Genomic DNA, 26,421 nt, shown 5'->3' on the forward strand with positions numbered 1-26,421 from the left:
TCTTGTGTCTACATTCAGGGTGACCTTCTGTGCGGAACACGCTAGAAGGAATGCCATGGCTCTCCAGGCCCAGCTAAGAAAGGCCTCATCCGGACCCTCCCCTGAAGCCCTCCTATCTCAGCTCAGTGGCTACAACCGCCCTGAGACGCATGGCCTGGACAGTGGCCGCAGTGAAGCCACCCGCATCCTAGGTGAGTAATATTTCTGAATCTTCTTTTTCCTCTAAAGCCATATGCAATGGCAACATGTTTTAGAATAACCATATTTTTCCTAGAGTGAACTTGAGTTCTTAACCATTCTGCACAATAATTATTTCCCATTTGAATCCTAATTTCTTACATGTGTGTGACTTTGAATATTCATGGTCTAATTTCACTCTCCCTTTACTACACACTATTGCTAAAAGGGCCCAAATCAAGTCTGACCGCTTGTGGTAGCGGCTCAGATCCTAACAGGGCCAACATTAACATCTTCCCATGGTCTGTTGGTTTTCTCTATATTAACAAAGGGAATAGTCAATTCAGTTGGAAGGAACAAACGCCTCCTTTACAAATCCATTATTTCAGCATGTTTTTCAAGCCAAAACATCCAGTGCATTTTGGAAAATATTCAGACCCCCTTGACCTTTTCCATGTTTTTACATTAGGCCAGACAATTGATTCGCTGTTTAACGGATTTTCCCTCACAGAAAAGTGAGGTGAGCAAGTGCAACTTTTTTACATTAAGTGAATAAGGAATAACAGTACTTGGAAGGAACCACATTGTCCTAGGCTATATGGACATAAACAATAGGAGAAATATTCCATTTCAGACCGATTTTCAGATTATTATTATTAATACACAAATTAACATTAAACATTATTCACATAAATTGCATTCTATTATACAGCCTATCATATTAAAAAATTATTTTCGAAAACGGGTATGAATGTATTATCAGTTCATTAATGTACTTAATTGTAAAGCCTAACACATTTGAGAATGATTGACAATAAATATATGTAATCAAATTTAAAATGTTGATGCATAATGACTTCATTACCTGAATGCGTCTATAGCCTAGGCATTAACAAAATATTCATACAAATGATTAGGCCTCTCATAGACCAGGCCTTGTAGCAAGAGGGTCAATCAAGTTAGGTCTGCCAAAATTAAGGTAGCATTGGGGGACAAAATGCATAAATCCAGCCATGGAGTATAATTTTTTTGTTGTTGATGACAATAGGTTATAACATGCCCAACTAGAAGCATCAATCTATATAGAGCAAGCGTGACTAATTTTGAGCCCAGTAACTTTGCTCACCACCTTCAATTGTCTCGTCTGGCTACCACAAAGCCCCCACCTGCTGTTCTGCACGAAGTGTGCGTGCACTGGCGATGTACTTAGCTTGACATGTTAGCTGTTCTCGGCGGCGCATCATCACTTAAACGCATTTTGTCGTTGCGTTATTGGTTGGCCTACAACTACTGGTAGTACCGGTGAAATGTAAGTTATGAATCACAAATCACCATACAGCTGACACACTTTGATTTCATCAATAAGTTTGACTTAAATTTGGTTGTCCAAAATACTATCAGCTTGCACAATGTCTTTGCTGATGAATTCCCTGATTGCTGGCCAGTCAGTTGGTTAAATTACATTGTTTAGTCTCATAGATCTGAAATGATGCAATAACCATACATTTAACTGACTGTTTATAATGAGGGACTCCCACGTTTAACCTGGATGCAAAAATAGTAGGATTTTGTGCTGGCTTCAGCAATGACCGCATGAGAGAGAACATCTGCACATCGCCTGCAGGTGCAAGTGTGTGCGTTTCACTGTCCAATCCGAGGCTTGACCATGATCTAAGGCTGTTTGATCTCTTGGGCATCAACTTGGGAGAGTGGACAGCGCATAATAAACAAAGAGCTGCATATATTGGCAAAATAACTGCAGTTTTTTTTCGTGTTATGGAGGAAAGTGAGGCGGCATTTGTTAAACAGTAATTCAACTTTGTCCAGCCTTGCTGCCTTATTCTAAAATTGAGGGGGGGGGGACAATTTAATCCATCTACAAACAATACCCCATAATGACACAGCTAAAACAGGTTTCTAGAAATGATTGCAAATTTGTTAAAGGAAAGATCCCATGTGCATAACTATTCAGACCTTTTATTCAGTACTTTGTTGAAGCACCTTTGGCAGCGACTGTAGCCTCGTCTTCTTAGGTATGATGCTGCAAGCTTGGCACACCTGTATTTGGGAAGTCTCACATTCTTCTCTGCAAATCCTCTCAAGCTCTGTCAGGTTCGATGGGGAGTGTTGCTGCATAGATATTTTAAGGTCTCCCCAGAGATGTTCGATGGCGTTCAAGTCCAGGCTCTGGCTGGGCCACTCAAAGACATTGAGACTTGTCCCGAAGCCACTCCTGTGTTGTCTTGGCTGTGTGCTTAGGGTCGTTGTCCTGTTGGAAGGTGAACCTTTGGCCAGTCTGAGAACCTGCTCGAGCGCTCAGGACTTCAAGGATCTCTCTGTACTTTGCTCTGTTCATCTTTCCCTCAATCCTGACTAGTCTCCCAGTCCCTGCTGCTGCAAAAAATCCCAAAAGCATTATGCTGCCACCACCACGCTTAACTTTTAGGGATGGTGCCATGTTTCCTCCAGACCTGACACTAGGCATTCAAGCCAAAGAGTTCTATCTTGGTTTCATCAGACCAGAGAACTGTGGGACCTTATATAAACAGGTGTGCCTTTCCAGATCATGTCCGATCTATTGAATTTACCACAGGTGAACTCCAAGTTGTAGAAACATCTCAAGAATGATCAATGGAAACAGGATGCACCTGAGCTCATAGCGAAGGTTCTGAATGCTTATGTAAATATGGTATTTTTGTTTTCAATAGATTTACAAAACCTTTAATCGCTTTGTCATTATGGGGTGGTTGTAGATTACTTAAAAAAAAGAAATGAATCCACTTTAGGATATGGCTGTAATGTAACCCCCCCCCCCTGCTGCTTTCCAGCAATGTTCCAACATCTAGTGCAGGGACTTGCTTCCATTCAGCCACAAGCATTAGTGAGGACAGGCGCTGATATTGGGGAATTAGGCCTGGTTTGCAGTTGGCGTTCCAGTTCATCCCGAAGGTGTTGGATGTAGGGCTGGGCGACTATATGGAATTAATTTGGTTTTGGGTAATATTACATGCCTGGAAGAATTGAGGTTGTTTGAGTGTTTATGTCCGCATGTTCTAATGTGTTATTTTTGGTCTTCGCTCCTGTGTACCTCCCCATTTACACCAGAGATCTGTACATGATGACGAGATGTACGTCTCAAATCAAATTTTATTTGTCACGTGCGCCGAATACAACAGGTGTAGACCTTACAGTGAAATGCTTACTGACAGGCCCTAACCAACAGTGCAATTTAAGTAAAAAAATAGGTATTAGGTGAACAATTGTTTAGTAAGGAAATAAAAAGACAGTGAATAATAACAGTAGCGAGGCTATAGACAGTAGCGAGGCTGGGTGTCGTCCTGAAGGTGGGCAACAAGCTTGGGTCCAAAATAAGCCCATAGAAACACATTGGCCTTATTTTGGCCAGAGTTTACTCTTCCTCTATGGTTTACACACACCAAGCCCCTGCCTCTCGCGCCAATGAAGTTGATAGATCACGTTTCCTCTGGCAAACGGTTTCAACTCGATATTTGAGGTTTGGTTCAAAATAATTGGTAATATGGACACACATTGAGACATTATTTTACTCTAATAGAGTAGTTAACTTTTCAACTGATACAATTTGTCTCAACACCTCATTGTGTGCAGAGAAGACTCCCTTTTTATTTTATTTAACTAAGCAAGTCAGTTAACCTCTCTGGGATATGTGGGACGCTAGCGTCCCACCTCGACAACAGCCAGTGAAATTGCAGGACGCCAAATTCAAAACAACAAATCTCATAATTCAAATTCCTCAAACATACAAGTATTATACACCATTTTAAAGAAACTTCTTGTTAATCCAGCCAGTGTCTGATTTCAAAAAGGCGTTACGGCAACAGCATACCATATTTTTGTTAGGTCAGCGCCTAGTCACAAAACATACAGCCATTTTCCAGCAAAAGAGGAGTCACAAAAAGCAGAAATAGAGAATGAATCACTAACCTTTGATCTTCATCAGATGGCACTCATAGGACTTCATGTTAGACAATACATGTATGTTTTGTTCGATAAAGTTCATATTTATATCCAAACATCTGTTTACATTGGTGCGCTATGTTCAGTAATGTTTTGCCTACAAAACATCCAGTGATTTTTGCAGAGAGCCACGTCAATTTACAGAAATACTCAAACGTTGAAAGATACAAGTGTTATCTATAATCCTATGCATAAACTTCTCCTTAATGCAATCGCTGTCAGATTTTTTTAAAAGAAAAGAAAGAAAAAAAAGTGAAAGCACACTATGCAATAATCTGAGTACAGCGCTCAGCCACCAAAACAAGTCATACAGATACCCACCATGTTGTGGAGTCAACAAAAGTCAGAAATAGTGTTATAAATATTCACTTACCTTTGATCTTCATCAGAATGCACTCCCAAGAATCCCAGTTCCACAATAAATGTTTTGTTCGATAAAGTTAATCTTTATGTCCAAATACCTCCTTTTTGTTCGCGGTTAGTTCACTATTCCAAATGCACAAGGCGTGTGCACTAAGTCCAGACAAAGTCAAAGTTCCATTAGTTTGTAGAAACATGTCAAATGATGTATAGAATTAATCTTTAGGATGTTTTTATCATAAATCTTCAATAATATTCCAACCGGACAATTCCTTTGACTTTAGAAATGAAAGGGAACTGAGCTCATGCTCACGGCCGCGTGCGTGACTAAACTAAAGGCTTTCAGCTGAGGCTCGTACTGTGACTGGTCTTACTCGCTCCCCTTTCACAATAGAAGCCTGAAACAACGTTCTAAAGGCTGTTGACATCTAGTGGAAGCCGTGGGAAGTGCAATCTGACCAAATTTAGACTGTATATTGGATAGGCAATCACTTGGAAAACCTCAGATTTCCCACTTCCTGGCTGGATTTTTCTCAGGTTTTTGCCTGCCTTGAGTTCTGTTGTACTCAGACATCATGCAAATAGTTTTAGAAACTTCAGTGTTTTCTATCCAAATGCATATTATTAGTAGATATCTTAGCTTCTGGGCCTGAGTAGCAGGCAGTTTACTCTGGGCACGCTTTTCATCCAAATGTGAAAATACTCCCCCCCCAGCCCAAAGAGGTTAAGAATTCATATTTTCAATGACGGCCTAGGAACAGTGGGTTAACTGCCTTGTTCAGGGGCAGAACGACAGATTTTTACCATGTCAGCTCGGAGGTTTGATCTTCCAACGATTTTACTTAAACGACAGTATCAATGAACATTGATTCTGGAAAATGAGTACTGTTTGTCGTGCGTGGAATTGTTAGGTTAGCAGCATTTTAGCCAAAGACTACTATTAGCTGTCTGTTTTGTAAATGTGCAATAAGCATTAAACCCAACTTTTATTTTATATAAGGAATTGGCAACTTGTCCACTTTGTTCAGAATGACATGGTAACATGCTTTTCAAACAGTTGGCGGCAGAAGGTTGTGTTCATAACAGTTCAACCTTGTTAACTAGCAAATGGATCCAAGTTGCCTAAACTTGAAATGTAAAGATGAACTGGCTTATCAACATTCCCACATGTTGGTGACATGACCTATGTTAATTTGAGTCATTATTAGTGAATGTGCATTCATGGTTCTAGTTAAATTTCTAACAAGGGCATTTTCATAGACTTGAAAGACAGATTGGTGATTATTACAAAAAAGCAAGTTAATTTAATCAAATTGTTTATTAGTGGGTCTTATGACTGTGGAAGGCTTATATTTCACCTCGGTATAACTGCAATAATTCAGGGCTTTTAGTCTGTTTGAAATGCAGTGTATTTGACTTTTTTTAAATTGTACAATGCTTATTTAGCTGTATATTGTGAATCACCCATTATTTTGAGGGAGGATTTAAAAAAATTTTTTAGGCCATATCGCCCAGCCCTAGTTCAATGGGGTTGAGGTCAGGTCTCTTTGCAGGTCATTCAAGTTCTTCCACACTGATCTTGACAAACCATTTCTGTATGGATATTGCTTTGTACATGGGGGCATTGTCATGCTGAAACAGGAAAGGGCCTTCCCCAAACTGTTGCAACAGTCTGAAGCACAACTGTCTAGACGGTCTTTGTATGCTGTAGTGTTCATGATTTCCCTTCACTGGGACTCGAGGGGCTAGCTCGAACCATGAAAAACAGCCCAGCCCATTATTCCTCTTCCACCAAATTTTACAGTGGGCACTATGCATTTGGGTAGGTTGCGTTCCCCTGGCATCCGCCAAACCCAGATTAGTTTGTCGGACTGCCAGATGGTGACATCCAGAGAACATGTTTCCATTGCTCCAGAGTCCACTGGCAGTGAGCTTTACAGCACTCCAGCTGACGCTTGTCTGCGCATGGCGATCTTAGGCCTGTGTGCAGCTGCTCGGCCATTTCATGAAGCTCACAACGAACAGTTCTTGTGCTAGCTTTGCTTCCGGAGGCAGTTTGGAACTCTGTAGTGAGTGTTGCAACCGAGCACAGTTCAGCATTTGGCGGCTCCGTTCTGTGAGCTTGTGGCCTACCACTTTGCGACTGAGCCGTTGTTACTCCTAGATGTTTCCACTTCACAATAACAGCACTTACATTTGACCGGGGCAGCTCAAGCAGTGTTGAAATTTGATGAAATGACTTGTTGAGAAGGTGCCATCTTATGATGGTTCTACGTAAAAAGTCACTGTGCTCTTCAGTAAGGCCATTCTATTGTCACTGTCTGTCTATAGAGATTGCATGGCTGTGTGAGTTAAAAAAATATATAGATATATAATTTTTTTTAAACACACCTGTCAGCGACTAGTGTGGCTGAAATAGCCCAATCCACTAATTTGAAGCGATGTCCAAATACTTTTGTGTATACAGAAACTTGTGTAGGAGGCATTAAAAGTCGTTTTTCAACCACTCTACAAATTTCTTGTTAACCTCTATGGGCCAGGTGGGACGCTAGCGTGCCACCCGTGGTGCACTCCATCAACAGCAGGTGCATTTCAAGAGCGGCAAATTTGAATCCAAATAAATGTCAAAATTCAAATTTTTCAAACATACAACTATTTTACACCCTTTGAAAGATAAACATCTCCTTAATCTAACCACGTTTTACGATTTCAAAAAGGTTTTACGGCGAAAGCATAAATTTAGAGTATGTTAGGACAGTACATTTACAAGAGTTGTGTGTAATGTTTTGTCAATTCAAAGACAGGCGTCACCAAAACCATAAAACAAGCTAAAATGATGCACTAACCTTTTACAATCTCCATCAGATGACACTCCTAGGACATTATGTTAGACAATGCATGCATTTTTAGTTCTATCAAGTTCATATTTATATCCAAAAACAGCGTTTTACTATGGCATTGATGTTGAGGAAATCGTTTCCCTCCAATAACCGGCAGTCAAGTCAGCACCACAAATTAAATAATTAAAATTAGAAAACATTGGTAAAATATTATATTGTCATTTAAAGAATTATAGATTTACATCTCTTGAACGCAATCAACTTGCCAGATTTAAAAATAACCTTACTGGGAAATCACACTTTGCAATAATCTGAGCACTGCGCCCAGAAAAATACGCGTTGCGATACAGACTAGACGTCATGTTGGGGAGATCTAAAATCGAAAATACTATGTAAATAATCCATTACCTTTGATTCTCTTCATCAGATGTCACTTCCAGGTATCACAGGTCCATAACGAATGTAGTTTTGTTCAAAAAAGCTCATCATTTATGTCCAAAAATCTCCGTCTTGTTAGCACATGATCTAAGCCAGCCGGACTTCTCGTCATGAACGAGGGGAAAAAATATATTTACGTTCGTTCAAACATGTATAGCATAAATCATTAGGGCATTTTTTAACCAGAACATGAATAATATTCAAGGTGGACGAATGCATACTCTTTTATAACGTATTGTAACGAGGGTACCCAACATGAACTCGCGCGCCAGGTGTCTAATGGGCCATCATCGTTCCATGGCTCTTGTTCGGTCAGATCTCCCTCCAGAAGACTCAAAACACTTTGTAAAGGCTGGTGACATCTAGTGGAAGCAATAGGAAGTGCCAAAATATTCCTCAGCCCCTGTGTTTTTCAATGGGATAGGTTTAAAGGTAATACAACACATCAGGTATCCACTTCCTGTCAGAAAATGTCTCAGGGTTTTGCCTGCCAAATGAGTTCTGTTATACTCAGACACCATTCAAACAGTTTTAGAAAATTTAGGGTGTTTTCTATCCATATGTAATAAGTATATGCATATTCTAGTTACTGGGTAGGAGTGGTAACCAGATTAAATCGGGTATGTTTTTTTATCCAGCCGTGTCAATACTGCCCCCTAGCCCTAACAGGTTAATCTAACCACATTGTCTTTACAAAAGGCTTTACAGTGAAAGCAAAATATTAGATTATGTTAGAGTACATAGCCAAAAATAATCACACAGCCATTTTCCAAGCAAGCATATGTCACAAACCCAAAACACAGCTAAATGAAGCACTAACCTTTATCTTCATCAGATGACATTCCTAGGACATTATGTTATACACTACATGCATGTTTTGTTCATATTTATATCCAAAAATGGCTTTTTACATTAGCATGTGATGTTCAGAACATGCATTCCCACCCAAAACTTCCTGTGAATTTACTAAATTACTCATCATAAATGTTGACAAAATACATTATTTTAAGAATTATAGATACAGAACTCCTTTATGCAATCGCTATGTCAGATTTTAAAATGGCTTTTCGGAGAAAGCACATTTTGCAATATTCTGAGTACATAGCTCGGCCATCACGGCTAGCTATTTTGACACCCGCCAAGTTCGGGCTCACTAAACTCAGAATTACTATTAGAAAAAATTGTATTACCTTTGCTGATCTTCGTCAGAATGCACTCCCAGGACTGCTATTTCCACAAGAAATGTTGTTTTTGTTCCAAAGAATCCATAGTTATATTCAAATACCTCAGTTTTGTTCGTGCGTTCAGGTCGTAACGTGTGAGCGCATTTCGAGACAAAAAAATTCAAGATATTCCTTTACTGTTCTTAGAAGCATGTCAAACGCTGTTGAAATTAATTTTTATGGTATTTTTCTCGTAAACTAGCGATAATATTCCAACCAGACAATAGTGTATTCATTCAAAGAGGAAAAGAAAAAACAGCATGGTCGCGGGACCGCGCATATCCAATCTCTTTGTCACCAGGCAGACTACTGACAAACTGAGCTACTGTACTCTGCCCAGAGACAGGAGACGCCTCAATCCACTTTAGAGAGCCAATGGAAGCCTTAGCAAGTGCTACGTAACAGCACAAATGCTGTAGTTTTGATAGAGAACCAAAAGAACTACAAATTCTCAGACAGGCCACTTCCTGCTTGGAATCTTCTCAGGTTTTTGCCTGCCATATGAGTTTTGTTATACTCAGACGCCATTCAAACAGTTTTAGAAAACACTGAAGTTTCTATCTAAATCTACTAATAATATGCATATTCTCGTTTCTGGGCAAGAGTAGTAACCAGTTTAAATCGGGTACCTTTTTTTTTTTTTTTCATCCGGCCGTGAAAATACTGCCCCCTATCCCAAACAGGCTAACAAACTATGGAGTTGGCAAGTCGGTTAGGACATTTACTTTGTGCATGACACAAGTCATTTTTTCAGCAGTTTGTTTAGACAGATTATTTCACTTAATCACAATTCTAGTGGGTCAGAAGTTTACATACACTAAGTTGACTGTGCCTTTAAACAGCTTGGACAATTCCATAAAATGATGTCATGGCTTCAGATAGGCTATTTGAGTCAATTGGAGGTGTGGATGTATTTCAAGGCCTACCTTGAAACTCAGTGCATCTTTGCTTGACATCATGGGAAAATCAAAAGAAATCTGCCAAGACCTCAAATTGTCAACCACAAGTCTGGTTCATCCTTGGGAGAAATTTCCAAATGCCTGAAGGTACTACATTCATCTGTACAAACAATAGTAAGCAAGTATAAACACCATGGGACCACGCAGCCGGCATCCCACTCAGGAAGGAGACACATTCTATCTCCTAGAGATGAACGCAAATCAATCCCAGAACATCAGCAAAGGACCTTGTGACGATGCTGGAGGAAATGGGTACAGAAATATCTATAGCCGCAGTAAAACGAGTCCTATATCAACATAACCTGGAAGGCTGGGTACTCTGCTGACATAATCTAATGTTTTGCTTTCGTTGTAAAGCCTTTTTGAAATCGGACAGTGTGTTTAGATTAACGAGAGTCTTGTCTTTAAAATGCTGTAAAATAGTCATATGTTTGAGAAATTGAAGTAATAGCATTTCTAAGGTATTTGAATAACGCGCCACAGGATTCAACTGGCTGATGAGTAGGTGGGACGAATTCGTCCTGCCTAGCCCAGAGAGCTTAAAAAAAAGCCAGACTATGGTTTACAACTGCACATGGGGACAAATATTGTTCTTTTTGGAGAAATGTCCTCTGGTCTGATGAAACAAAAATAGAACTGTTTGGCCATAATGACCATCGTTATGTTTGGAAGAAAAAGGGGGAGGCTTGCAAGCCGAAGAACACCACCCCAACCGTGAAGCACGGAGGTGGCAGCATCATGTTGTGGGGGTGCTTTGCTGCAGGAGGGACTGGTGCACTTCACGAAATAGACGGCATCATGAGGGAGAAATTGTGGATATAGTGAAGCAACATCTCAAGACATCAGCCAGGAAGTTAAAGCTTGGTTGCAAATGGGTCTTCCAAATGGACAATGACCCCAAGTATACTTCCAAAGTTTTGGCAAAATGTCTTAAGGACAAAGTCAAGGTATTGGAGTGGCCATCAGAGCCCTGACCTCAATCCCATAGAAAATTTGTGGGCAGAAGTGAAAAGGCTTGTGCGAGCAAGGAGTACAACTGCACAAACCTAACTCAGTTACACCAATTCTGTCAGGAGGAACGGGCCGAAATTAACCCAACTTATTGTGGAAGGCTACCAAAAACGTTTGGCTCAAGTTAAACAATTTAAAGGCAATGCTACCAAACACTCAGTTAGTATATGTACACTTCTGACCCACTGGGTATGTGATGAAGGAAACAAAAGCTGAAATAAATCACTCTATCATTCTGACATTTCACATTCTTAAAATGAAGTGATCCTAACTGACCTAAGACAGGGAATTTTTACTAGGCTTAAATGTCAGGAATTGTGACTGAGTTTGAATGTATTTGGCCAAGGTGTATGTTAACTTCCGACTTCAACTAAGTCCAAAAGGCCGTTCTATTAGACGACAGGCACACATTGGTGGAAATAATTCATAGGACTAACTATTCATTCAGGGACAGTTACTATGAATCAGAGCAAAGCAAAGAAAATGGCAGTGCAGCTTCTATTTCAGCATGCTGAAAGGGAGTGCCTATTTGTCACAGCAGTCACACACAGCATCAAATAATGTTAAAGAATAAGCAGCCCATTCACTCAACTAATGAGCCTATAGACCCCAATCATAACAAGAGAAAAAACACCATTTAGTAGTTAAAACACGAAATGAACAAGCCAGCTATTACTTCCCATTGCAAATACTTTTATCACGTTCAGCACACACAACCGGTGATCTGAAGTTGAAACTCATCATTTCACACATCAGCAATTTTAATAGCAACAGCAAGCGAACTGCAATAAAAAAAACTGCCACTCACCAGATCATTTGAAAATCAAGTCCATCCTCCAGACCTCTTATGAAATGGTCAATGGCAGGTTCATATAGTTTGTCGTTAGATTTTCGATCCAAGAAGTAGCCTACGTTCTCGATTTTTGAGATCAAAGGCAAGGCTGACAGTCGGGCCTGTACGGTGGTGGTCCTGGATTAAGTCTTGAATCATTCCAGGGTCAACTGAGGCAGTGGACACAAATGGTCGAGACCAGACAGGTAAGCAGATGCAGCCTCTTCTGCCGGAGAAAGTGGTGGTCGGCCTCTTCAGCCTCTTCTGCCGGAGAAAGTGGTGGTCGGCCGGGTCCTACCCTCAGACATGAGCCACGCAGATCTAAGTTGAGCCCATGGCTTTCCTCGAGTCTTGAGAATGCAGTATTTCAGGGTTGTGAGTCTCTCTGCCCTGCTGCTCGTTAAGCTGAAGGGCTGCTCTTGTGTCCCCAAATGTTTTTGAACTCTTGTCGCTCTTAGGTGTGAAGTTGAGTCTTGGGGGCGCAGAGCTAACGTCGTAAAGGTATATAGGTCTGAAACCAACCAGTACAGGCCAAGGTTGACGTCTTGTCGGTGCTGAAGAGTAGACAATCCCAGCAGTACAGCTTTTTGGTTTGCTCACACCCAGGGCTTCCACAGATGGCGCTCATAATTGTTAGCTTAAATGCCGTTCATAGCTCTTTCCTCATTGCACCAGTGCTGGTGATGCCCCCACCTCTGCACAACCTTTAACTTCTCGTTGAAACCGACGCTTACAAATCAGCAACCCCATCCTCTTACAGCTGCCACCATTCACACATTACAACAAAAGCATGGGAAAACTAGGCTACTTCTCACTTCGCTATCAGTCAGTAGTGATGTGTCCAGGCCTTCCAGAAGTTAGTAATTGGTTCATTCCAAAATTCTGCTCTCATGCAGAGGCCTTCTGTCCAGCTTTTCAAGGCTAGATTTTTCTACCCAGACACCACCAGAGATTCTGATTGGCTATATTTTCTCTTCAGTATTAACCCTTCTCTTTCCAACACAAACTGAATAAATAAAATCAGAAGATCATAAAAGTTAATGAAAATATTAAATAGATGTATTGTAATAATCCTTAGGCCGGGTTCCCCACTGTTTCTAAATATGAACTTATTAACTCAGGCTTTGTCCTGCACAGCATTTTAACCAGACCGTTAGTTTGTTTTGTAAATGTGCAATAAGCATAACTCGATTGTATAAGGAATTGGCAACTCGTTCTCATTCTGATAAGGTAGGCCACTTGATTTCCACATGACAAAGTGAACAGGCTAGCATGCTGTTCAAACAGTTGGCGATGGATAGAAGGGTGTGTTCATAACAATTCAACTGTTCTACCTTGTTAGCTAGCAAATAGATTCATGTTATTTATTTTCGTCCAAACTCGAAATACAAAGATTAGCTTGGTACTCGCTATCACGTGGGCTTGAGATTGTGACCTTTTGTGTAGCAGGCATTATAGAAACCTGAGGTTAGTTGTTGTTAGTGAATATGCATGGTTCTAGTTAAATTGAGCAGCAAGGGAATTTTCATAGTGATTACTGCAAAAAAGCAGGTAACCTATTTTGACTAAATACAATTATTAGTGGGTCTTATGGGAGGCTTATTTTCACAAGCCCTGAGTTCATTTGATTATTGCTGACTATCTGAAATGTAGTGTTAAACTTTTTTTTTTAAATTTATTTTTATTGTACAACAAAGCTTATTTAGAGGAAACAGGGGAAAAAAACAAGATATACTGTGACTTGCCCATAAGTTTGGGGGGAAAAAAACATTTTTTAGGTCATTTCACCCAGCCCTACCTCGCCGAGACGCATCCAAGTAACATAACCAATGCCAAGGCTTTAACTCAGCAGGCTAGAAAATTCTTAACCCAATCAGTCACATGTCACCCTTATAATGAATACCCTTGCCGGTGATATGAAACGTGTCAAACACGCGTGTTCAGGTCTCATCACATAAGCATGCGTCACCGAACCACACTCTTTTGATGAGTTGTAATACAAGACTTGTATTAGTGTAGCAGATGTGATCAGCCTGAACTGAGCAGTTTTAGGCTTTTTTATTTTTTAAATAGTGCAATGAGTTGGTATGCTACAGGAGGGTGGTTACGAGTTTTCTTTATCACCCTCCCTTCTATTGTGCACTGCATGTCCTATGAGCACCATAGAGGGGAACGGAAGACACAACTATGCTACGGAGAGTCTTGGCTTTCAGGAATGGGGCCATAATGGCTTACAGCCCAAACGCTAGAGCCAAATTCATAAGAAGGAAATAAATTCAACATGCCACATTGGCTTCAGAAACCTGTTTAACACAAAGTGTTTGACTATATCTGTTCTCTTCTACTGTTCCTTGCTGGTAGAGTACGAGGATGTTGTCTCCGGTTTTGATTCTGAATTTAGAACTGACTTTGAACGGTTTAAATCTGCATGCATCTGAGAAGTTGAATATGAATCTTTGGTAAGCTTTAAATTATTAAGTTGCTATGCAAACAAATGCAATAATTACCATGTTGAAAGTGGTATGTACACACGCCTCTTTCAATTCTGTTTTGAATCATGAAATACAAGTTCAATTTATGATTTCAACGATTGAATTTGTGCATTATAACAAAATTAATTATATATTAATGTAAATGCCAAAATATTGAATTCAAATCGCACCATATACATACGGCAGTTTTGTTACTGTTGGTCTGCTCGTAATCAACGAGTAAGATTCACATTTTGTTATGTTACTACCTTGTTCTAAAATGTATTAAATAAAAATCCTCAATCTACACACACTACCACTTAATGACAAAGTGAAAACAGGTTTTTAGATTTCTTAATTTACTTAAGTATTCTCAGACTCTTTGCTATGAGACTGGAAATTGATCTCCGGTGCATCCTGGTACTATAGATCATCGTTGAGCTGTTTCTACAACTTGATTGGACTTCACCTGTGGTAAACTCAATTGATTGGACATGATTTGGAAAGGCAAACACCTGTCTATAAGGTCCCACAGTTGACAGTGTATGTCAGAGCAAAAACCAAGCCATGAGGTCGAAGGAATTGTTCGTAGAGCTCTGAGACGTGTTGTGTTGGCACAGATCTGGGGAAGGTTACCAAAAGAATTCTGCACATTGAAGGTCTCTAAGAACAGTGGCCTCATCATTCTTAAATGGAAGAAGACCTCCGACTGGGGTGAAGGTTCACCTTCCAACAGGACAACGACCCTAAGCACAGCCAAGACAACGCAAGAGTGGTGTTGCACATTTTGGGGAATATTCAGAGGTGGAAACTTTCCATGGGAATTAATACTATACTGCTCAAAAAAATAAAGGGAACACTTAAACAACACAATGTAACTCCAAGTCAATCACACTTCTGTGAAGTCAAACTGTCCACTTAGGAAGCAACACTGATTGACAAATTTCACATGCTGTTGTGCAAATGGAATAGACAACAGGTGGAAATTAGGCAATTAGCAAGACACCTCCAATAAAGGAGTGGTTCTGCAGGTGGGGACCACAGACCACTTCTCAGTTCCTATGCTTCCTGGCTGATGTTTTGGTCACTTTTGAATGCTGGCGGTGCTTTCACTCTAGTGGTAGCATGAGACGGAGTCTACAACCCACACGTGGCTCAGGTAGTGCAGCTCATCCAGGATGGCACATCAATGCGAGCTGTGGCAAGAAGGTTTGCTGTGTCAGCGTAGTGTCCAGAGCATGGAGGCGCTATCAGGAGACGTGGAGGAGGCCGTAGGAGGGCAACAACCCAGCAGCAGGACCGCTACCTCTGCCTTTGTGCAAGGAGGACCGCTGCCAGAGCCCTGCAAAATGACCTCCAACAGGCCACAAATGTGCATGTGTCTGCTCAAACGGTCAGAAACAGACTCCATGAGGGTGGTATGAGGGCCCGACGTCCACAGGTGGGGGTTGTGCTTACAGCCCAACACCGTGCAGGACGTTTGGCATTTGCCAGAGAACACCAAGATTGGCAAATTCGCCACTGGCGCCCTGTGCTCTTCACAGATGAAAGCAGGTTCACACTGAGCACGTGACAGTCTGGAGACGCCGTGGAGAACGTTCTGCTGCCTGCAACATCCTCCAACATGACCGGTTTGGCGGTGGGTCAGTCATGGTGTGGGGTAGCATTTCTTTGGGGGGCCGCACAGCCCTCCATGTGCTCGCCAGAGGTAGCCTGACTGCCATTAGGTACCGAGATTAGATCCTCAGACCCCTTGTGAGACCATATGCTGGTGCGGTTGGCCCTGGGTTCCTCCTAATGCAAGACAATGCTAGACCTCATGTGGCTGGAGTGTGTCAGCAGTTCCTGCAAGAGGAAGGCATTGATGCTATGGACTGGCCTGCCCGTTCCCCAGACCTGAATCCAATTGAGCACATCTGGGACATCATGTCTCGCTCCATCCACCAACGCCACGTTGCACAACAGACTGTCCAGGAGTTGGTGGATGCTTTAGTCCAGGTCTGGGAGGAGATCCCTCAGGAGACCATCCGCCACCTCATCAGGAGCATGCCCAGGCGTTGTAGGGAGGTCATACAGGCACGTGGAGGCCACACACACTACTGAGCCTCATTTTGACTTGTTTTAAGGACATTACATCAAAGTTGGATCAGCCTGTAGTGTGGTTTTCCACTTTAATTTTGAGTGTGACTCCAAATCCAGACCTCCATGGGTTGATAAATTGGATTTCCATTGATTATTTTTGTGATTTTGTTGTCAGCACATTCAACTATGTAAAGAAAAAAGTATTTAATGAGATTATTTCTTTCATTCAGATCTAGGATGTGTTGTTTAAGTGTTCCCTTTATTTTTTTGAGCAGTGTATTTAAATGTAGATGTTTTTTGCTTTTGATATATTTATCATATGGAGACAAACCTTTTACCTTAAGTAAGACATATTTGTAAATGATTAAATCCTTACAATAGAAATAAAATATTTAGTTATGAATTGAACTTTAATTAAATTAGTTGACTCTTCACATGGGATGATTTCACTGAATAACAAAAAGGGAATATTGAGTGATCCCCAATGTTTCATCGCATCTAAAAAAAAATAATATGTAAACGCTTTCAACATGCATCTGTGAAATGATAGTCTAAACTAAAGCTTTGGTTGTCTTCCCCTCAGGCTTCCATGTCTTCTCCCTGGACCTCAATGTCCACCTCTTGGACATCACTCTGTGGCCTCGTATTCACTGTCACTTTCCAACCTCAAATTTGCCCAGATGGCCACCAGTTTTTCAACCTTTATATTGGTCAGCCTGTTATACTTTTGTGTGTGTGTGTGTGTGTGTGTGTTCCCAAACAATGACCAGTTGCGCTCTGAGGCGGCTGTTGGTGGGATTTGGAGGGTTCTGGCAACAGGGGAAAGCGCCTCAGATCCACAAAGTCCCCTTTACCAGGCGGCTGATGAGATATGCTGGCACGACTGCCATATTTCATCTCCATCCTAAAGCCCTTGCTTGGAAGTGTATTTCGCCAGACTGCCAAGAACCTTGCCCTCGTCCAGGCCAATGTGGCGAGACAAGGTAGTCATGACACCGTAGGCCTTGTTGATCTCTGCACCAGGCAGGATGCTGTTGCCAGCATACTTTGGATCCAACATGTACGATGCGGAAAGTGTATGGACTTCAGGCAGAAGTCTTCACGCTTTTTGATGCATTTCAAAACTGCAGTTTCTTCTGCTTGGAGCAACAGTGAAGTGGGCAGGGCAGTACGGTTTTCTTCTCTTACATCTGCAAGCAGAGTTGAACATCAGGTGGGATGGCAGTGCAATGGCTACTGTTATAGGTTTCAGGCTGCTTGCCACTCTCTCCCAAAATACATCATCCAGGAGTAACCTCTTGATGGGGCTGTCCATATCGGCAGACTGTTATATGGACATTTCTTGGAGAGATTCCTTCCCCCTCCAGGCGACTGTCAAACATGATAACACCACCCCAACGGGTGTTGCTGGGCAGCTTCAATGTGGTGCTCTTATTCTTCACTTTGCTTGGTGAGGTAGATTGCTGCTATAACTTGATGGCCCTTCACATACCTAACCATTTCCTTGGCTCTCTTGTAGAGTATCCATTGTTTTCAGTGCCATGATGTCCTTGAGGAGCACAGCCAATGGGTGTGATGGGAGGGTAGGACTCCTCCACTTTAGACCAATCAGCCTTCATGTTCACAGCATTTGTCTGTCAGTAGTGCAAATACCTTCTGTAGTCCAAGGTCATTGACTGCCTTCAGCAGTCAGAACCATGAGCTGTTGCTATCGATAAGGTTTCTTTATTTTCACCTCGATTAGAAGTAGACTTGTCAGAGGTTGCTTATTGTGAGCGCTGAGGGAACTTTATGCTCTTGGCCAGATGATTTTGCATCTTTGTTGCATTCTTCACATGATTTGGCACAGTATTTGCAAATGTACACACCGCTTTTCCTTCTACATTAGCTGCAGTGAAATGTCTGAACACATCAGATAGTGCCCGTGGCATTTTCCTGTAAAGATTAGGAAAAAATGAGTAAAAATAAGCAAATGCAATTCCATGTACAGACAAATAGTTAAGCAGTTAGATAAAACATTTATCTTACAAAGGCGTTGTTTAAAATGGAAACAGGTGAATTAACACACACTCAGTTAGCAGGCTCAAGCAAGCTAAAACCCACATGGTAGCAAAAACTAATTAGCAGAAATTAACAAGTTAGAAATGATTTAAACACTGTTTTTGTTGGCTACTATTTACTAGTTAACAAACTCATGTATGTCATAAAATATATTCACCCCACCCAGTATTATAATCAAAACTTACCAGAAATGTAGTCCTTGGGCCAGACAGTGTGGTAGTGTGGGCTCAATAGCATCTTATTAGTGTGCAAGATCTTGAATCAGCTGTACATGTGATGGAAGAATGGACTGTGCATGCAGAGGGTTGCAATTGAATTGGGGATAGTTTAACCAAAATATGCCACAATACCTAGAATTGCCTTATGTATCCCACAAAGTTCACTGTTATAAGCTAAGTTTTCTTGTTGAATTTAAGCAAAATTCCCGGGCTTAATTTACCATGGAACATTTCCGGGAAAGTTTGCAACCCTACACAAGAGTGGCTTCGGGACAAGTCTCAATGTCCTTTAGTGGCCCAGCCAGAGGCCGAACTTGAACCCGGTCGAGCATCTCTGGAGACACCTGAAAATAGCTGTGCAGCGACGCTCCCCATCCAACCTGACTGAGCTTGAGAGGATCTGCAGAGAAGAATGGGAGAAACTCCCCAAATACAGTTGTGTGCCAAGCTTGTCACTTCATACCCAAGAAGACTCGGCTGTAAACGCTGCGAAAGGTACTTCAACAAAGTACTGAGTAAAGGGTCTGAATACTTATGTAAATGTGATATTTCAGTTTAAAAAAAATAATTTTAGAAAATTTCAGAACCATTTTTCTTTGTCATTATGAGGTAATTTGTGTAGATTATTTATTGTGTGTAGAACTATTTCATCCATTTTAGAATAAGGCTGTAACAATGTGGAAAAAGTTGAGGGGTCTTAGTACTTTCCGAATGCATTGTATACTTGCTAGCTAGTGTCATGACTTTCTTGTTTGCATTGAGCCATGCAATAGAGCAGAGGAATTGACGGGTGCTTGTCTATCAGATGTGGACAGCTGGAGTGAGGAGGAGCAGGGACCACTGGTGCTGGACCAGACATGGAGAGGAGATCCAGACAGTGAAGCTGACAGCGTCGACAGTGACCATGAGGATCCTCTCAAGTAAGACACCTTTTGGTGTTGTGTGCTTGCTTGTGCTCATATTACATGGGTCTTGTAATGTCCATGAGATTAAATGTGATATTTTCAGTGTTTATGTACTCTGTAAAAATCATTTAACACCAAGGTATTGATATCACATTTAGCTCAACTTGTAAAAAAAAATTGGACCCCAAGATCATATTGTGGCGGTCATGAAATTGTCAGCCGGTGATTGTCAAGCAAATAACTGCCAGTCTCACTGTAATTAACATAAACCCATTTAGCATCTCCTGGCTTCCACTCATAGCCTACAAGCCACTGACGCAGACCTTTGACCCATTCTCATTTAGAAAGTGTAAATCCGTGTAATCTAGCCTACACATCACAATAAATCAATTTATTTTAGACTGGTCTAAAGAAACATGATATGAAGAGAATGTTATCTATTTCAGAAGAACAGAATGGCATACTGAGTTGTCCTTATGTTAGGGCCTGCTATGGCTGTGTGCCACACTAGTTCATTTAGCAGACACGATTTGCTTAAATTTCCATGGCATTATTTTATAGTATGAAGAATACAATTGACATAGCTGAATAAAAGGATATTTCCTCAATGATTTAAGGGAGTGTGCACATGGGGCTATTCTGTATTGAGCAGTTAACAAAGAAAAAGGGACTCTTATATGCTTAATTTAGAGTTATGTAACTTGTGATGAATATTGGGCTATATGTTTTGATTTTTAATAAATTAAGGATGCATGATGCGACTCTAATGATTTGAAAAAAGTTTCATTAAGCCATGAGCTCTGCTTTTTTTTTTTTTTGGAGCAGGCTGTACACACTTCATCAGTCTCATTCACAATTTGACAAGCACTTGTTAACCTCTATGGGCTAGGTGGGACGCTAGCGTCCCCCCCGTGGTGCACTCCATCAACAGCAGGTGCATTTCAAGAGCGGCAAATTTGAAACCAAATAAATGTCAAAATTCAAATTTTTCAAACATACAACTATTTTACACCATTTGAAAGATAAACATCTCCTTAATCTAACCACGTTGTCCGATTTCAAAAAGGTTTTACGGCGAAAGCATAAAGTTAGATTATGTTAGGAGAGTACATTGACAATAGCTGTGTGTAATGTTTTGTCAATTCAAAGACAGGGTCACCAAAACCATAAAACCAGCTAAAATGATGCACTAACCTTTTACAATCTCCATCAGATGACACTCCTAGGACATTATGTTAGACAATGCATGCATTTTTAGTTCTATCAAGTTCATATTTATATCCAAAAACAGCGTTTTACTATGGCATTGATGTTGAGGAAATCGTTTCCCTCCAATAACCGGCAGTCAAGTCAGCACCACAAATTAAATAATTAAAATTAGAAAACATTGGTAAAATATTATATTGTCATTTAAAGAATTATAGATTTACATCTCTTGAACGCAATCAACTTGCCAGATTTAAAAATAACCTTACTGGGAAATCACACTTTGCAATAATCTGAGCACTGCGCCCAGAAAAATACGCGTTGCGATAGACTAGCCGCCATGTTGGGGAGATCTAAAATCGAAAATACTATGTAAATAATCCATTACCTTTGATTCTCTTCATCAGATGTCACTTCCAGGTATCACAGGTCCATAACGAATGTAGTTTTGTTCAAAAAAGCTCATCATTTATGTCCAAAAATCTCCGTCTTGTTAGCACATGATCTAAGCCCGCCGGACTTCACTTCATGAACGAGGGGAAAAAATATATTTACGTTCGTTCAAACATGTCAAACGTTGTATAGCATAAATCATTAGGGCCTTTTTTAATCAGAACATGAATAATATTCAAGGTGGACGAATGCATTCTCTTTTATAACGTATTGGAACGAGGGTACCCAACATGAACTCGCGCGCCAGAGTCTAATCGGCCATCACCGTTCCATGGCTCTTGTTCGGTCAGATCTCAGAGTAAGACTCAAAACACTTTGTAAAGGCTGGTGACATCTAGTGGAAGCAATAGGAAGTGCCAAAACATTAATCAACCCCTGTGTGTTTCAATGGCATAGGCTTAAAGGTAATTCAACACATCAGGTATCCACTTCCTGTCAGAAAATGTCTCAGGGTTTTGCCTGCCAAATGAGTTCTGTTATACTCACAGACACCATTCAAACAGTTTTAGAAACTTTAGGGTGTTTTCTATCCATATATAATAAGTATATGCATATTCTAGTTACTGGGTAGGATTAGTAACCAGATTAAATCAGGTACGTTTTTTTATCCAGCCGTGAAAATACTGCTCCCTAGCCCCAACAGGTTAATGCCTCTTTATTTTTATTTATTTTTTATTAATTTTTTTCCCCCCGGCTGCGTCTCCTTTTTGTGGCCGTAATGCCGCCTACAAAAAAAAATCTGCATTTTGCGGCCACTGGCCGTTGTGCCCTTGGGCGAAATATAATAATTCCCTTCACCCGGGCTGCGTGCCGAAGCGCCTCTCATTCACATGGCTTTCCGTCATGTGATCGGGGTTTGGTCCCGTGTGGCTCAGTTGGTGTTTGCAACGCCAGGGTTGTGGGTTCGATTCCCATGGGGGACCAGTACAGGAAAAAAATGTATGGAATGCATTCACTACTGTAAGTCGCTCTGGATAAGAGCGTCTGCTAAATGACTAAAATGTAAATGGTTTTCTCACAGGCTACAAGTGAAGACGGATACATCAGGGACACAACTGCGTGCGTCCTTATCCAATTCCGAGGCGCGTATTGTGGAACAACAGTCCACATTTCACTTTTCGTCAGCCAATAAGAGTAGGCCTACCGAACAGCAAAAGCACTGGCCTTTGTCAATCTAATATCCCCCATTGTACAAAAGTTGACCTAATATATTGGTCAACTGGTCCTTCTGTCCGAGGAATATTTCTAACAGTTGTGGGATGCGATAGATCCCAATTAATACAACCGCTAGCATCAAAAAACCTGTTTTAAGCAATGAGCCTGATGCAACAGATGAGAACATTTTAAGCTTAAAATGTTTAACTATTAGACTGTTTCTTCACATAAGCGCAGCAAAGTGTACACAGCAGTAGGTTATAAGTGCTAATGTTCCATTAGCAGGGCAACACCATTCTCAAAAGTGACCAAAAATGTGGTGATTGAAAATGATCTTCCCCCAAGCTTTAAACTCACATGCTGTGTATGTATGCCAGTTAGGCTCTACACCCGTTGTAAAGTGGATGAATGTGCTTTATTTTAATAAGATATTATATTAAAACATAATGGCTTGGCTACATGAAGCATGCAACTATGACTTGAAAAAGTTGCAAAAGAAATGCGCCGTTTGCCTTAAACTGGGCGTCATTCACAAGTTATATATTCACAAGTGATAAGCTAGTTGTCACCATCACACTTCTTGATTTAATCTTGTCTTTACATATACATAAATAGCGACTGGAGGATGCTTTCTACGTGGCTCTTTTTCATGCCAGCCAGGTAGGCTATACTCCTGTTGTAAAGAAAAGCATTGTGCTTAATATTAGGAAAGTTGAGGTAAATATAGTAGGCCTAGCCTATAGAAATCTGATGGATCCTCTTTAAGAGGCACTCACCTTGTTTTCTTACGCAATTGCATAGCCTGTAGAAATGTTGCGCAACATGGGCTCTGTGTTTGATTAGTTTTTTTGAATACATCTACATTGATGTCAGTGATCAACTTGGAAAAGCCTAAGTACCGTGACTTAACTCCTATAGGCTACGTGGGACGCTACCGTCCCACCTGCGGGACACACTATTCAACAGCCAGTGAAAAATCAGAGCGCCAAATTCGAAAACAACAAAATGTCATAATTCAAATTTCTCAAACATACGACTATTTTACACCATTTGAAAGATAAACATCTCCTTAATCCAACCACGTTGTCCGATTTCAAAAAGGCTTTACGGCGGAAGCATAAAGTTTAGATTATGTTAGGACAGTACATAGACAAAAAATGACACAGCCATTTTCAGTGCAAGGACAAGCATCACCAAAAGCAGAAAACCAACTAAAATGATGCACTAACCTTTGCCAATCTTCATCAGATGACACTCCTAGGACATTACGTTAGACAATACATGCATTTTTTGTTCTATCAAGTTCATATTTGTATCCAAAAAACCCATTTTACATTGGCGCGTGACGTTAAGGAAATGTATTTCACCCAAAACTGCTGGTGAATCAGCACAACAATTTACAAAAATACTCATTATAAACGTTGATAAAATATTAAACTGTTATTCGAAGAATTATACATTAACATCTCCTGAATGCAACCGTGTTGACAGATTTCAAAATAACTTTACTGGGAAAGCACACTTTGCAATAATCTGAGTACTGCGCTCAGAAAAAAACATCAGGCAATTACAGATACCTGCCATTTTGGAGTCATCTAAATGCATAAATGGCATTAGAAATATGCACTTACCTTTCATAATCTTAATCCGAAGGCACTTCCAGGAATCCCAGGTCCACAAATGTTTTGTTCGATAAAGTTCATCATTTATGTCCCAATAACTCCACGTTTGCGCATTCAGTAAGCTACTCAATGTAGGACGCGCGAGGAAAATGTCACGACAAAGTCCCCCTTGTCACGTGAACGCGCGCAGTGAACGCGTGCAATGAACGCATGTGATTTTTCTGAGTCACCTACTTCCGAGCCTTCTCGTTCGGTCTGTGTTTACCGCAAAAGCCTCTAACAACTTTCTAAAGACTGACATCTAGTGGAAGCCTTAGGAAGTGCAAAATGAACCCTAACTCACTGTGTGTTAGAAAGGCAAGGACTTGAGAAGTACAGGCACCAGATTTTCATTTCCTGGTTGTATTTTTCTCAGGTTTTTGCCAGCCATAGGAGTTCTGTTATACAGACATCATTCAAACAGTTTTGGAAACTTTAGTGTTTTCTATCCAAATCTACTAATAACTTGCAAATATTTGACTCTGGGCCCGAGTATTAGGCCGTTTACTCTGGGCATGCTTTTCATCCAAAAGTGAAAATACTGCCCCCTAGCCCAAACAGGTTAACAGTCTCGTGGAATTTGAATTGTGGTGTTTTATACTGTCAGTGTAACAGCCCTAGATACGACACATTTTCTGTAGACTGTTGTAACTATTTGCATGGATTGTTTGACCTACAGACATGCAGGGGTGTACACGGCAGAGGAGGTTGCTCTGATCACACGGGAGAAGCTCATCAGACTCCAGTCTCTCTACATCGACCAGTTCAAACGCCTGCAGCACCTCCTCAAGGAGAAGAAGCGCCGATACCTGCACAGCCGCAAGGTGGAGCATGAGACACTAGGTAAAGCCATGGTGCTGCACTAACCCAGCCTGTTCTGTCCTGTAGTTAGTCAAGTTTGCGACCAATAGGTTTCACTGTAGTGCAACATTTTGCAACGGAAAATAAAAATCATTGTTCCAATTGGACAGCTTCATATAGTACTTGTCCAGATGTGATCATGGGTTTTCCGGATAAGATCATTGTGGTTATTCTAGTAGCTGTCTTACCTCCTGCGTAATGGGTGTGTTTCTGACAGAGAACCTGACCCTAGATCAGCACACCTACTTTGACATGCTTTTTGAATAGTCTGACACCTTGTGTTCTCTGTCCAACAGGGAGTAGTTTGCTGACTGGCCCGGAGGGTCTCTCCATGAAGGAGAGGGAGAACCTGAGAAAGCTGAAGGCTCTACGTCGGTACCGCCGCCGGTATGGCGTGGAGGCTCTGCTTCACCGGCAGCTCCGAGAGAGGAGACAGGCTGTCACTGAAGGAGCTCCTCTTCAGGTCTGTGGCTTATCTGTTTGTAGGGATGGACTCTAAATCCTGGGGACTCCAGCAACTGTCTGTGGCCTGGCAGAAGTAAATAGTTATGTTCCAGGTTGTATGAGTCTCAGATTGAATGTGGAAATGCCTAGCAGCCCAGAGGGGCTGGGCGATATGGCCTAAAAATCATATCTAGAGTCACGATATGCAAGAGTATTTGGACTCCCTTTCAAATGAGTGGATTCAGCTATTTCGTCCACACCTGTTGCTGACAGGTGTATAAAATCAAACAATGCAATCTCTATAGCAAACATTGGCAGTAGAATGCATGGCCTTACTTAAGAGCTCAGTAACTTTCAACGTGGCACCGTCATCTTGAGAAAGGTCAATATACTGCATGTAAATGTATACTTAGGCTAAATGTAAGGCTTCCACAACCATAAGACACACTAATAATTGAAATTATTTTAGCAATAGTTTAATATGCATTTTTTGCTATAATCACTGATCTGGCTTTGAAGTCTGTCTGAAAATTAAATTTTGTTACAAATTTAACCAGAACCATGCACATTCTCTAATTACAAACTTCTTGTAGCAGGTGAAAATTAACACTGGTCTCATAAACAATCTCTCAAGCACAAGGCCACATGCTAGTGAGTTGCCATCTAATCTTTATTTCAAGCCAACTTGGCTCTATTTGCTTGCTAACAAGGTTGAACTGTTATGAATACACCCTCCTATCTGTCTCAAATGGTTTAAACAGCCTGATCACTTTAAGATATTGAAATCAAGTGTCCTACCTTAAGAAGATGCTTATTTCTCAGAATGAGAATTTGCCAATTTCCTGATTTTATACATTTGTATTTTTATGCTCATTGCACATTTAGAAAACAGACAGCTAGCACATGAGTCTGTGGATAGAATGCTGCTAGCGGTATGTGATGCCGCGCACGACAAATTTAGCATTTAATTTTCAACAATTGTGTACATTGATACTTTTGTTTTAGTAGGGTCTGTTCTACCTTTTGGGATTTGAGACATAAGGGTATCGTTAGAAATGTCTATTACAG

General features: G+C 40.9%; 1 protein-coding gene across 2 annotated transcripts in view; it reads left to right on the top strand.

Annotated features, from left to right (window-relative positions):
- kansl2 (KAT8 regulatory NSL complex subunit 2) overlaps positions 1-26,421 on the top strand; it is a 34,554-nt gene that overhangs the window by 1,609 nt on the left and 6,524 nt on the right. For both annotated transcript variants that reach the window (XM_014135965.2, XM_014135966.3), the window contains exons 3-6: positions 19-191; positions 19,474-19,588; positions 24,728-24,891; positions 25,206-25,372. In XM_014135965.2, the coding sequence (XP_013991440.1) occupies positions 19-191; positions 19,474-19,588; positions 24,728-24,891; positions 25,206-25,372 (619 nt within the window). The remainder of the gene's footprint in view (positions 1-18; positions 192-19,473; positions 19,589-24,727; positions 24,892-25,205; positions 25,373-26,421) is intronic.

Source organism: Salmo salar, chromosome 13 (genome assembly GCF_965601325.2).
Source record: "Salmo salar chromosome 13, fSalSal1, whole genome shotgun sequence".
Taxonomy (NCBI): Eukaryota; Metazoa; Chordata; class Actinopteri; order Salmoniformes; family Salmonidae; genus Salmo; species Salmo salar.